At 37.9% G+C, this 14,822-nt stretch overlaps 1 protein-coding gene and 1 long non-coding RNA gene across 2 annotated transcripts; both read left to right on the forward strand.

Moving 5' to 3' along the window:
• The first annotated feature begins 1,577 nt into the window (after window positions 1-1,577).
• Window positions 1,578-10,473, forward strand: LOC117985437 (zinc finger protein OZF-like). Its single transcript, XM_034972156.2, has 10 exons — window positions 1,578-1,734; window positions 2,560-2,691; window positions 3,479-3,611; window positions 4,184-4,278; window positions 5,481-5,570; window positions 5,845-5,963; window positions 6,516-6,661; window positions 7,463-7,620; window positions 8,174-8,221; window positions 8,844-10,473. Exons 1-10 carry the CDS (start codon window positions 1,699-1,701, stop codon window positions 8,907-8,909), a joined length of 1,023 nt encoding a protein of 340 aa, XP_034828047.1. The 5' UTR covers window positions 1,578-1,698; the 3' UTR covers window positions 8,910-10,473.
• A 61-nt stretch (window positions 10,474-10,534) lies between these two features.
• LOC138402778 (uncharacterized) lies at window positions 10,535-13,540 on the forward strand. Its single transcript, XR_011237112.1, has 2 exons — window positions 10,535-12,053; window positions 12,374-13,540. It is a non-coding gene; the product is annotated as an uncharacterized lncRNA (long non-coding RNA).
• Window positions 13,541-14,822: the final 1,282 nt, after the last annotated feature.

The raw sequence follows: 14,822 nt of genomic DNA on the forward strand, positions 1-14,822 counted from the left end.
CAGCACGAGGAGTTGGGTCCTCGAGTTTAACGATTTATCGTCTTTACTTGGTAGGTGCCTTCAATATTAATTTATAATCGACAGTTTCTAAATCCCATCAGTTTTGGTGGTCAGGTTCCCTGCAGCATCAGGATTGAAGAGTTGGAATCCAATTTTTTTATGGGACAATGATTCCCTATCGATTAAAAAAATCGGAAATCTCGGAAATTTCTGTGTAACTACATACCTACCTAGTTAGGTAAAAAACACAACTCCTTTTTTCAAAGTCGGTTAAAAAATAGGCTATGTTACTCCTTGGTTAATCCTCTACTTATCTGTGAAAGCCCCGTCGAAATAGGTTCAGCCAGGTTCAGCCGTTCAGAAGATTGGCCCGTTCAAACAGTTAAAACTTCAATTTTATTTTTTAATTATTAGTTAGTGTCTGGTGCTGGAAAATTAAATCACGTGTTACAATTAAAGTAAATGGAACATTTTGATTTTTTAAGAATTTTAGCTTCGTAGTGACACTCGCGTCATCAAAACAAACTAGTGATGTAGGTATCATTTATCAAAATCGGTTGAGCCGATCAGTATAACAAGTGGACATAGGAACGGGCATACCATACATATACTATGGTATGCCCGTATACTATGTACGTATACATACTTACCATACGTATACATATACATACTTATAGCATAGTTTGGCCCGTTCAAACAGTTAAAACTTCAATTTTATTTTTTAATTATTAGTTAGTGTCTGGTGCTGGAAGATTAAATCACGTGTTACAATTAAAGTAAATGGAACATTTTGATTTTTTAAGAATTTTAGCTTCGTAGTGACACTCGCGTCATCAAAACAAACTAGTGATGTATCATTTATCAAAATCGGTTGAGCCGATCAGTATAACAAGTGGACATAGGAACGGGCATACAGTGCGACAAGGTTGTCTTGGTGGGTGGCGAAAATTGGAACTAACGTTGCCTTCAAGTGTCCCCTTTGTTCTTGTTTGAATATTCTAAGCCTTTGTTCTCAAACAGCGCCCCCCTGTCAATGTCATTCAAGTGCCAAGAGAGCCTTGTCGCACTGTACGTCATAATACCCACAGGTCAAACACATAACCCTCCTTTGGACTTCACCGCCGTTGGGTAAACAATCTGCCTTCGTGATGCTTTGGACAATCGATTGGTATGATGAATGAATCAGAATGAAAATAAATGCTCGACAGGTCTAGATTGATTGCGAAAGTTACACGAAAGTTATGATCATTTAAATGTGATCATTATAATCTCCTCAGATTAAGAATTAGTCTGAGATAATCTCAGTTGCTTCTATGGCTGTAGCATGCATTTTGACCAATAGCGCAATCGTGTTAGCCACAGAATTAAGATTTTAACCAATTAGAGGCCAGAGTGATTGACGTGCCCTGTCAAGCCGTCGGGCATCGACCGGCCCAATCCTTCTCTATGGACCGGCCTGCGGCACTGGTCGCCCCGGCCATGCTCTGGACCACAGATTGGCCGCCTCACACAGAGTACTTTTGACGTAGATGTTCTGTACTTACTGAGTTTAATACTCTGTGTGCCTACCCCACTGTGCCCCACCCCGCTTCCTTCTACCTGTCTTCTACTGACGAGCTGTCGTATAATGAGAAAAATACTGGATATTTACAGAAATACTCTTGTTTTTATTTAAAATTGAAAAGTTGTGTAAAAACAATGGATAAATGTGGGATCTGTCTAAATTCTGCAGACGTAAGTACCTTGTGGTGTTGGTATAAATGGTTGTTTTGTATTATACGGTCAATATTTTTTTGTTTTCTTTAGTGAGATTGTTATAAAAATAACGCTAGATGTTGAAATTTTACGAAGTTAAAGCTTAAAAGTGTTATATTTGAACAATTTTGAGTTCTGTCCCTCTACAGTGTTAAAAAATGTAGCACCTTCTTGCAGTTGTAATAAAAAAACCTGCATTCGAAACCTGCCCGCGTTATTTTTTTTTACTTCCCTCGACGTCGGTCTGTTTTTTTACTGTCTGGCTCTGCGCTGTATAAAAAACGCTCGTGTTTATTTTTTTCTGTTAGCCAGTACCGATTCGAATGCTAGCTTTCTGTTTCAATATCTCATCGTAATACTTTTATAAATTGGTACAGTTTTTTTAAATAGTATTCGAAATTTAATACGCGAACACCGGCTCCGTTACTCCTCCAGGTCCTTTACAAAAAATTAAAGTTATCATGCTAACATTTACCAAAATTGTTTCTGAATTTTTATAAAAAAAATCTTTTTAAGTTTTAAATATTTCTGATTCTAGCTTTCTTTTAACAGCTATCTATAAATTAAGTTTAATGATTTGATAAAGGTACTTAATATTAAAAGTTTTACCTACTTAGATTTCTTTCAAATAAACTATTTCAAGTGCTTTCAATCACCAAGTGAATCTATCATTGTTAGCACTTTTCTGTGGAAATTATTTAAGTAAAAATATAAATATGGAACTGAATATTAGTATTACATCATACATATGTAATGTAGAGATTCATTAAGGTATCGCCTTTTTTAATATATTTTTTCCTTCAGCAATTATTTGAAACTGGTAAGGATGGGGTCTATGCTTGCTTCAAATGCCAACCCCTAGTGCCTGAAGTTACAATAGGTGACAACAATCAGGAAGAAACAGAGGAACAGTTGCAGGCTTCACTAAAAGATGAGGTAAATCTATCATCTATTAAATAACTATAACACATAATAGGGTCATAGTTTTGTTGAGGTCTCACAGTACTCTTAAACCCCTAAATGCATGTGGGTGAAGTCGCAGCCATCATCTATTTAGTACAATGATAGCTTGCATCTTCGAGAATACTTTTTACCCTGGAAAATTAGAGTTACCACATGATTTTTAAAAAAACCTAAATTTATGCAGATGAAGTGCATCATCAAAATTTGAGAGCCTCAATAGCTCAACTGGTAAAGGAGTGGACTGAAACCGAAAGGTCGACGGTTCAAACCCCGTTGCACTATTGTCGTACCTACTCCTAGCACAAGCTTCACGCTTAGTTGGAGAGGAAAGGGGAATATTAGTCATTTAACATGGGTAATAATCTTTAAAAAAAAAAAAAAAATTGCTAGTAATTTTTATTCACAAAAATTTTCCTAGAGAAGATATGGATAAACTCTACATTGCTTTGGAAATTTACAAAAACTTTGCTGAGAGATAAATTTATTTTAGACCTTTGTTTGGGTAATGAAAAAATATTGTATGGCAACTGACCTAACGAAACTAAATATTTACTGTAGAAAGTATTAGTGAAGGATAATGATAGCGATTGCAGTTGGCTGAGTTTGTTGTGGGCTCTTCTCAGACCTGGGCACATTTGGAACCCTCGTAGCTTTAGTTATAAGTTTATGTTATGTTATGTTATATCATACATATCTAACAACCGAAAATCAAAAAGTGTACTTTGAATAAATTATTTGACTTTGACTTTGATTGTTGCAGGAGTTGCAGGAGTCGGAGTCGGGGCTGTACTGTGAAATCTGCAACAAATATTTTAACAAGAGCATGCAGTTGCAGAATCATATGCGCAATCACCGTGCGGAGAGGCGCTTTGTTTGCACCTATTGCAATAAAGGTAGATAGCGAATTTGTAGAGCTTTGTCTCTGTCATTGAGACCGACAAAACGTCATATAGGTTTGAGTGAAAGAAACAATGCTAGAAAAAGCCGAAATGTCATTCTAAAGGCCGATATTTTCTGCCGCGTACTGTAAATGTACTAAGAGTGCTTACAATTAGCAAATTTGTAGTAAGTTGCTCATGTAATGTAAGCTACTTACGTGAGTAAAACTTACAGGCGTATGCGCGGCTTTATAATAACTTAAGGTGCGTGTTCTACTATTTTTACGAAAATTGTATGAGATTGCTTGTGGTAATACCACCTCTGCATCGTTTTGCTTGTGTTAATTTCTGTCTGGCAGGTAGGTAGGTCTTATAAGCACAAGTAAAGGAAAAATCCAAAAACTGTGAATTTGTGGTTCGATCACAAAAAATTAAAGATTTGTTCCCAAAATACCTCACATATAGACGTCACAGTCTGTCATTAACTTGCAAATTTTATTATACTGGTTTGAGATTTCTTGTACTATTGTGGTTAACCCTTCGTGTGTGAGTGCGACTCGTACTTGACCGGTTTTTATTATTGACAGCATTCTCTCAATCAAACAACTTGCGGGCACATCTGCGCATTCACACCAATGAGCGACCATACAAATGCCAAGAGTGTGGGAAAGCCTTTACACAGGTAACAGAATATCTAGAAAGTTTATTTCACACTACAGGATATAAATTATTTTGTAGTTGTGTTGGTGTTTCCAACATTGGTACCAATTTTTTGAGTAAAATTGGTACAAATGTTGGGAACACCAATATTGACCGGACTATAATATAATATAAATCCCGTAGTGTGAAATAACGGGATATATATTATATTATTTTCAACTAGCTTTTGCCCGCCACTTCGTCCGCGTGCAATTAGGTTTTTAAAAATCCTGTGGGAACTCTTTGATTTTCCGGGATAAAAAGTAGCCTATGTCACTCTCCAGGTCTTTATCTATACCCATACAAATGATCACGTCAATCCGTTGCACCGTTGCGACGTGATTGAAGGACAAACCAACAAACCAATAAACCAACAAACAAACAATATTAAACTTTCGCATTTATAATGAGGGTACTGATAAGTTTATTTTGAAGCTAAACAACACCTCCTTGTTGAAACATGTAGGAAATGTGCTTATATCGTTCTTGTTGCGCGAATTTACGAAGCTGAAGTCAAGTGGAATAAAATCGATTGGAGTGCTGAACGGACAAACGACCTACTAAACAGAGAGAGTACCAACTTTCGTCAAAAGCGGTTAAATACATGGGCCGTGAAAGTTAGCAGACATATTCACAAATTAAATCAAATCATTTATTCAATTTGGGTAAAGTATGCGACAGGTCGAGATGACAATTGGGGAGGGAACGACCCGCACTCTCGCACAGCCCCCGCATTGACCCGCGGGGTGATTACGTATCTCGCGACAGGCTTGCGACAGGCGTAAATCTCGCGATCATTGATGTCAAACGTCACACGTGTCACGTGTGAGTGAGAGAGGCTAGAGAGGGACAGCAATAGCTACAAGCAAAATAAGAAGAAGAAGAGATACAGCAAATGAACTGTCGCATTGCTACCGCTGTCGCGTTGCTGTCGCTACTGCAATGTTTTACGTAATCACCCCGCCCGGTGTGGGTGATCGCGGATTACGTTACCATTTACCATTGTATAATATATATGTACTTTTTGATTGTCAATTGTGGAATTTGTAAGATAATGATTTATTTATTTATTTATATTATAAGTATCAATATAATGGAGTTTTAACATATTGACTTAGTATTTGTATTGTTTTAGTTTAAGTGATGTTTTATGATGTATTATAATGTATAGTATGTGACTTTCAGGTTACAAACTTGAACAATCATGTACGTCTTCACACTGGTGAGAGGCCTTTTGTTTGTCCCGAGCCTGGTTGTGATAAGGCCTATGCGCAGGTGAGCCAGCTTAATACAATAGTTTATATATTATAAGACTAGCTTATGCTGGCGACTTCGTCCGCGTGGACTACGCAAATTTCAAACGTTTTCAAAAATTCTTTCTTAGTGGACGTCATAATAGCTATCTGCATGTCAAATTTCAGCGCCCGATCCGTCCAGTCGTTTGAGTTGTGCGATCAGCCACCTTTGTAGACATTAGGTCCATCAGGCCAGGGTCCTTACAAAAATGTTCATCCTCATTTTATTCATTCATTCAACTAATTGTTTCCAGGTGACGAATCTAAATCAACATCGTAAAAGGCATATAAGCGGACGACCTATGGAGCCGAATTATGACTGCACTGTCTGCGGAGAACGCTTCTCTCAACGAAATCATATGTACTTGCACAGGTAATCTATCTATACAAAGTCAATCTGAAGAGTTGCGAGCAAGTACAAGTGATGATTAATTACTAAGAAATGATTTATTTTTGACTTAGGTAACGTCCCAATTACTGTGAACATGAAGTACTCGGCTTCGCTTCGTCTTTCCACTATTACTCGCCCGTAAATTGCTATATATCAGGCCAGTACAGTAATGTACATCGATATATATGACGTAATATTTAAGTCAATGGTAATTTACTATTATTTGACATTGACGACCTCCCTGGCGGGTAAGCACTGTGGTCTCATTAGCACGGGAGGTCCCGGGTTTGATTCCTGGCAGGGGTTTGGAATTTTATCATTTCTAATTTTCTGATCTGGTCTGGATCACCCTACCGGAAAAGCCGTGCTGCCAAGTGATTTAGAGTTCCGGCACGTTGCTGTTGGGTTTAATAAAAAAGGGGTATGCCCTTTCAGGTTAGCCCGCTTCCATTTTAGACTTCATCATGACTTAGCACCAGGTGAGGTTGCAGTCAAGGGCTAACTTGTATCTGAATAGAAAAAAATGTTTACCAGGCGAGAGGCGCACTACATCAAGAGCCCTGTGCGGAGCGTGCGGCACACGTGCAAGCTGTGCGCCGCCACGCTGCCCAACGAGAAGCAGCTGCAGGACCACGTCGCGCAGCACTCCGTCAAAGAGAAGACGCAAGTCGAAGAGCACAGTAAGCTAACACTCCTACATTATCATCATCAACCCATGTCCAGCTCACTACACACGGGTCTCCTCTTAGATTGAGAAGAGTTTGACCACAGTCAACCACACTGGGCAAGTAGCAGACTACACCTTCGATACTTTTATGGAGAACTCTCAGGCATGTAAGTTTCCTTACGAAGTTTTCTTTCACCGTTAAAGCAAGTTATACCTACTTACCTATTTGCTTAAAACGCGCACAACTCTGAAAAGTTAAAGGTACGTGCCCGGGACCGAACTGTGGACCCTTCTTATAGGAAGCGCTGAACTGACTCCTAAGTACTCTTGCTAAAATCAGTTTAATTTCCTGTGAGATAGCCATGATTTGGTTTAAATTTAAATTTAATTCAGCTGATCGCTGACGCCTATAGCTACCACTGCTTAGATTATAAGCTGGGTCTACACTGGACAGTCCATTTTGTATCGGTGATCCGTGATCCAGGGTTTTAAAGCTTGGAAAGTGGAAGTTGGAGTGAAGCGCACGGAATGACCACACCGAAACGAACACGCCTTTGCGCGCGTTCCCACTCTGTCGTGACGATAAATATTCGTGCAGTTTACAGCGTCATGGCTTGTAGATTTGAATGGAGGTGTTCACACTTCACATATAGGATGGCACGATTAACTGTCGTCCACGACTTTTCTAACAACGACACAACAATAAATTATGGAGACGACATAGTCTCTTGCCGTGCGTGGTTGAAACCCAGCTAATTGTACTTGAGGCCGCAATTTTTCTCTCGTTTAACGGGCTTGTCGTTTGGTGTTGCAGAGTGGGGAGTGTCGTGCGTGTTCTCGTCGTGCGGCGTGCGGCTGTCGTCGCCGCGCGAGCACACGGAGCACCTGCTGCGCGCGCACCAGCTGCGCGTGCTCGCCAACACGCGCCACGACGCGCACCTCCACCCGCCAAGGCGCGGCCGACCGCCCAAGGTAAGACGGCGAAGAGTGCCTTTATGGCCTCGTGTTATAGATGTCCTCGCCAAGTAATTGTAATGACTTCCTACGACAGAATCTTTTATACTCTATCCACGGAAAAAAGTTAGTATAGCGTTCTCTCTGTTACGTGATCCATGATACAAATGACAGGCCCAAAAATCTCAACCGGCGTTTAACCATTTTGAGACACCAACCAATCACAAAAGAAGCTATGTTTTCGAATTTAATTTCGAATGATTTTTGAAAACAATTTTGTGAGAAGTTGATGTCTCAAAATGTTTAACTGAGACTTTTGGCTTTGTCATTTGTATGGGATCATGTAACAGAGAGAGTGCTATACTAACTTTTTTCCGTGGATAGAGTATAAAAGGTTCTGTCGTAGGAAGTCATTACAATTACTTGGCGAGGACATCTATAACACGAGGCCATAAAGGCACTCCCAGTCGAGGCATGTATAGCGCTTTTCAAATAAATTGAAAAGTAAATTATTAAAAAAATAATTGCTAATTTGGCCTCCGCTCTAGAAAACAATATTTGTTTGTTACAGATTTTAAAAGACCCTCTGGACATCTCAGCGCACCAAGAATATGAAGAGGTAAGCCAATTTTTACTATTTCTAATTTAGGGCTTTACTGACCTCGTCAAAAGTATAAGGTGAAGCCAAGTACTTCCGTAGTGATTTTAAACTAAACGAGGCCGTTACGTTACGTTACGTATAGTAAGAATTTTTCCTCATTTGTAAGGAAAAAATAAAAATAAATGAATATCAATAAAAAGTTATACTGCGCTTTGTAGAGGTAGACAACGATAATAATAATTGAACGCTTTTGCAAAGTGAAACCTAATAATTTTTCTTCCGATGAACTAAGCAAAATTACGTGGCGTTCGGTAGGAGTTTTCGCACATATACATTACTACTTTACTTATACTAACATAAAGTTATTACTAACTTGCTTATTCTCGCGACTTCGTCCGCGTGGACTACACAAATTTCGAACCCCTATTTTACTCCCTTAGGGTTTGAATTTTCAAAAATCTTTTCTTAACGGATGTCTACGTCATAATAGCTATCTGCATGCCAAATTTCAGCCCGCTCTATCTAGTAGTTTGAGCTGTGCGTAGATAGATGATATGATAGATCTGTCAGCCACCTTTTCATTTTATATATTTAGATATAGATTCTATTATTTAACTAATATACAATTATTACTTTACAGGTAAAAATAATTAAAGAAGAACCACAATATTTGCCCAAGCTAAAAGTGCAGAGTCTGTTTCAGTGATAAAAATTATATAAAACAGACATTCTATGATAGAATAACAGTTTAAACATAATTTCCATTATTTCACAAAGTTTAGGAACTTAATAAAGAACCATTATATTATGTACTTAGATGGATATCAATACGATATATTTAGGTACGTTTAAGAATATTCGAGAGATCTATCCATATAGATATAGATAAATAAATAATTAATTTTAAAATAATTACTATAAATATTGTAAGTGCAATTTACTTTTAGATAATCATAAGTTGTAAAGAAAAATATAAGATATATACGTAGGTTAATAAGTAACAGGCAATAAAATATATTAATATTGGTACTGATTCTGAGCACAACTTAATTTTAGAGCATTCGCACCCTCTTCTTACCAATATTATATGAAAAGGACAGACATAGCTTGACAGTTTCAAGTTTAATTTAGAGCCGTCAAACCTCGTAACTTTAGCTGCCAGTCGCGAGCGTATCGTTTAAATTTGTAGCGTGCACTAAAATTTATAGTCTTTAAATGTAAAATTTGTGTTCCGTCCTTTTTTAGCAATACTAAAAAGAAAAGAATGCAGATACTCTAAATTTAGTTTAGCGAAAAACAACAGAATCAGCGTCATTGGTTAAACAAAACTTACTGGATTATATAGTTTATTTTATCTCATGTTTTTTATCAATATATACTAATGCAAAAAATCACGTCGCTCGTCAATCAACAACAACACAAAAAAGCAATCAACGTTGCTCCGTTGCATCGTGATTGAAGGACAAACCAAAGCCAACAAACAAACACACTTTGCATTTATAATATGGGCAGTGGTTACCTAAATGAGTATAAATAGCAAATCTTTCTCATCTGAGCATTTTTAATTACTATGCACATTGCACAATACCTACGGAAAAGAATATTCGCAGAATATAATTCGTGTTACATGTAACTATAAAAGAAAAGTACATATTATTATATTATACAAAGTAATGTTATCATGTAAATATGAATTAAAAAACAAGCTTATTTGTATTCTGTATACCTATATTTCTTTTTGATTAGAATGTTTTCTTATAAAAACTGATTGTTAATTTCTTTTTATTCTTTTTTTAATTACATTTTACACAAAGTAAAAAACTCATCTAAATAATTGTTCAATAATAACGTGTAGATATGAATTGGTCAATATGCCTACTTATATTCGATTTTCACTGTATATTTTATTAAGTAGGTATAAACTATGTTGTCTGTATTTTAAATGATTTGAGCTGGACTCCGAAACTATCTTCAATCAGTTTAAGATTGGAATAATTTTATCTAAAACTCGGACAGTAAGAAGAAAATTGTTGTTAATTTGAACCTTAGGGCTACTATGATAAGGTATAGAATTTAGTCGGCTTTAAAACCTGTGTGATGGTCTCGAAAAAGTATTATTTGTTATGTAAAAGATAGTTTCTATGTTTAGTTCGAAACTACAAGTTTTATTTTTGAATATCATCATTAGGTTACAAAATCAGTGTAACGATCGGTCTCCTCTGATTGGGTCTCTCAAGATTGTCGCAATATGATCATCACAACTTGGTGCTAGCACTGCGTACATTGTCATTATTGCAATGATATAATTTAGTTTAGACTTGTATATTTTTACTACTTATGGGCCTAAATTACCTTATTTTTTTAAATACCCTTATATAGGGTGTATAAAAATTATTTTATATTAATTATTATCAATATTATGTATCATTTCACGATCCTAAATCTTTAATGTGACGAATATGTTTGGTTATCATTTTCTTTCATTTTCAAAGTAATGTACCTCTCAGTTTCATACGAATAATTAATTAGTATTACTATAAAAATACGCTATTATTTGCAATCGAGATTCTGGATTCCAGAATGTAATTTTTTTCACTCTGATCCTTTCGAGCCCTTTTGATAAATCAAAAGAAATACGAACATTGGTTGGGTATAAAAAAATAGGGTTACCACCTGAAGTTCGATTTTACCCCAAATTACCCTGAATCCCTGTCAACATATAAAACGCCTGTCGTAACTAATATTATACAATAGGACGAAATCTCTAAAAGTGGTAGCACTGTCACAATGCTCCAGAAAAGGATAGCGATAGATATACCTGTCAATTTATAGTACGCGACTAGTCCAGATGGCAATCGGGGAGGAAACGCCCCGCACACCCGCATAGCCCCCGCGCTAACTCGGTGCGGGCGAGCGTGGGTGACGTGCGGGTGTGCGGTGCGTCTCCCCGCCTCATATCCCGATTGCCATCTCGACCTGTCGCGTACTATAGTTTAGTTTGGAAATTGTGTACCACAGAACAAGCCTTTAAGTTAGCCAGTCAGAAGTGATTGCGATCGTCACACTATTGTATCTAACAAATTACGGCGGTAGGGCAGCTGGTCATTCATCATCATCATCGTCTTATGATGAAAATAATCAATGTTTATAATAATAAAATTGATATCTAATGATATTGTTTTATGAGACAATTGAGTCACGAAATCAAGGACCTTTTTATATTAATATGTAATCTCAGTTCGCCGCAAGTGCTGAGGAGTGCGATTAACTTGTCAATTTATATCTTTCAGTTACAAGCTATAAAACTCAGCTGGTTTTACCTGGTTTTGATACTAGATTTGTTTTTATTATATATTTTTATTCAATAACATTCTGCAGGATTTATATTTATTAGACCGGCGGCGGGGTGATTACGTATCTCGCGACAGGCCTGCGACAGGCGTATATCTCGCGATCATTGCTGTCAAACGTCCGGCTAGAGAGAGACAGCAATAGCCACAAAGCAAAATAAGAAGAAGAAGAGAGACAGCAAATGAACTGTCGGATTGCTACTGCTGTCGCTACTGCAACGTTTTACGTCATCACCCCGCCGATCGAGCGCTCCTAATACATACTTGAAGCAAATACCTACTTATCGCTATCCCACTTCGACTAACAAATTAGAGCGAGAGGTCGGACGGATGAGTAGTATTCTAAAAAGGAGTGGTCGTGGACATAAATAAACTTTTTCATGCAATGAGTATGATGCCCTGTAACCAATACTGTAACCTCCGAAGTGTATCCAACCTCTCGCTCCCGCTCCGCAGTCGTAGTGTAATATTGATAAGTATAAGTATGTAGGTAAGCTGTGGTAGCCTAGTGGTTAGGACGTCCGCCTTCCAATCGGAGGGCGGGGGTTCGATCCCGGGTACGCACCTCTAACTTTTCGGATTATGTGCGTTTTTAAGTAATTAAAATATCACTTGCTCTAACGGTGAAGGAAAACATCGTGAGGAAACCTGCATGCCTGAGAGTTCTCCATAATGTTCTCAAAGGTGTGTGAAGTCTGCCAATCCACACTTGGCCAGCGTGGTAGACTATGGCCAAACCCCTTCTCATTCGGAGAGGAGACCCGTGCTCTGTAGTGAGCCAGCGATGGGTTATACAAAAAAAACATATTGGTAAGATAAGAAACCTATTTGCTTCAAGTTGTAATTAAGAGTACTCTATCCATAGACCCAATGACATTCTAATAAGCATTAGAATGTCATTGCATAGACCGTATTTATATAGATTCACGATACTAATCTGTGTTAAGCCCTAAATTAGGGGCCGTATCCTGCTAAAATCGCAGGAGCCTGTAATATCTGGTCACCCTGAATACTCTACTCTTATTTAAATGCTGTATAATGGTTGATTATGAAATGTATTTGAAAAGCGTGATAGTGTGAAAGCTGCCATCTATCATTCGTGACGTTGGAAGGCTCTGCGACACAGGTGCGTTATAATGGACTATGAGCCAACGCATGCCAGACCTTCGTTATTTTATAAAAGTTTCTCTGCGCATTGCTCCCAACACTGAAAGGAACGTTTGTTTGGATCATGGTGGCTTTGGGAGATAACAGGTATCAATCTTAAGTCTGAGCAAAGTCAACGTGCGCTATATAGATCTCACCCTAAGTTGGCATGCTGAAATATAAAGCGCCTTTTTCTCTTGCGTCAAAAATCTAACATTATTCAACAAATGAAAAATATTTAGCAACACATAAATGTTGGATTGAATAACTTTTTAATGCTCTAGAAGTTTAGTTTTAATTTATTCTTGTTTCTTGTGGTCCAAGGATAACATTAGTTTTGTCTTTATCCCAATTCATTTTAAATAATATACTCAAACAAAATATTGTACAAACACACAAGTGAGAGAGCCTAGAGACGTTTGTAGTGTTCTAGTCTCGAGAGTAACATTGAAATAATTAATAAACCCTTTCTGCAGATAGCGCAAGGATTTTATCCAATATGCAAACCTGAGTCTTATTACAAAATGTACTAAAAACAGGTATAATATCGTAATAAAATGCATTACGGTAATATCGACCGTTATAACGCACCTGTGTGGATGAGCCTTTAATCGTTTAGAAAGCCTTAATGTTATGATAGCAGGCTTGTAGCAATTTAAGTATAAGGTGCAAATGTTCCTATGAGTGTCACAGTATCGGTTTAGTTATTCGATGGATATAAAGCGTTGTAAGTAGTTGTATAGACGACAATTTCAATATTTCTAGCCTTGTTAAGATGTGTGGTGGAGATTTTTCTATTAACATACACTTATCTTAATAAAATATACAATTTTCAATTATATTTGTTGTTTTTATTTCAATCAACACAGTACATTTAACAGACACATTCGATGTACACATAAATCATTGATACAAAATCAAATGAATGGATATTCATTGTTATGTGAGTAGGTAACATAGATCTCACGTTCATACCTAGTGTAGCTCAGAAAATAGCTATAGTAGTTCGAAGGTTTTCTTTTTCATAATAATAATATATCGTTTTATAGGTATAGTCCGCGACAGGTTGAGATGGCAATCGGGTATGAGGCGGAGCGTTCCCTCCCCGATGGCCATCTCGACCTGTCGCGTACTATAGTTATAACAATGGAAATAAGCTTATTGTGGGTATAAGTATACAAATTCGATTCTTGGTTCATTGTTTGAAGTATAAAATAGGTACCTTCAGGTTCAGTGTAATTTCCGACTTAGGTGTTACGATTTACCTACAGGCTACAGCTGCTATTCATCATGATCAACCCATCGCCGGCTCACTGCAGAGCACGGATCTCCTCTCAGAGTGAGAAGGGTTTGGCCATAGTCTACCACGCTGGCCATGTGCGGATTGGTAGACTTCACACACGTTTGAGAACATTATGGAGAACTCTCAAGCGTGCAGGTTTCCTCACGATGTTTTCCTTCACCGTTAAAGCATGTGATATTTAATTACTTAAAACGCACACCACTCCAAAAAGTTAGAGGTGCGTGCCCAGGATTGAACCCCCGACCTCCAATTAGAAAGCGGACATCCTAACCGGATGGACTAGGCTATCACAGCTATTAGACGTTAGTAAAGCTGAGATTGACGGACGTTAAAATTTCCTCCAATCCTTGACTGTTAAGAAGTACTTACTATATTGTTTAAGATTGGCGCCCTGGGCCTACAACATGATCTACTGGAGTCTGAACCTGTCGGTGATGAATACGGACTGCCCCATGTCCATCACCTACAGGTCCTCTTGAAGGCCGGGCTTGCGGTGAGGGCGATTCTTACCCACGTTCGCCATCCCTCCGGCGAGCAATGTTCGCCCTTCACCTTCGCCTGTTGGTAACAGGCGAAGGGGAAGGACGCAGTCGTGCCAATAAACTATAGTGCGCGACAGGTCGAGATTTTTTTATTTATTTTTTATTTTTCCACAAAAAACAAAAGATTGCAATGTTGATTTCTTCGTGCTCGTAAGCGCTTTGCGGCTTGACTAAGCACTGCACATTCCTCTGTCGTTAGCTTAACAAAGTATGTGGTTAGTTGTAGTAAGTACCTACCTGTGTAGTTAACAATAAGAATATAAGTATACCTAAGTATA

The sequence above is a fragment of the Maniola hyperantus genome, chromosome 9 (genome assembly GCF_902806685.2).
Source record: "Maniola hyperantus chromosome 9, iAphHyp1.2, whole genome shotgun sequence".
NCBI classification, from domain to species: domain Eukaryota; kingdom Metazoa; phylum Arthropoda; class Insecta; order Lepidoptera; family Nymphalidae; genus Maniola; species Maniola hyperantus.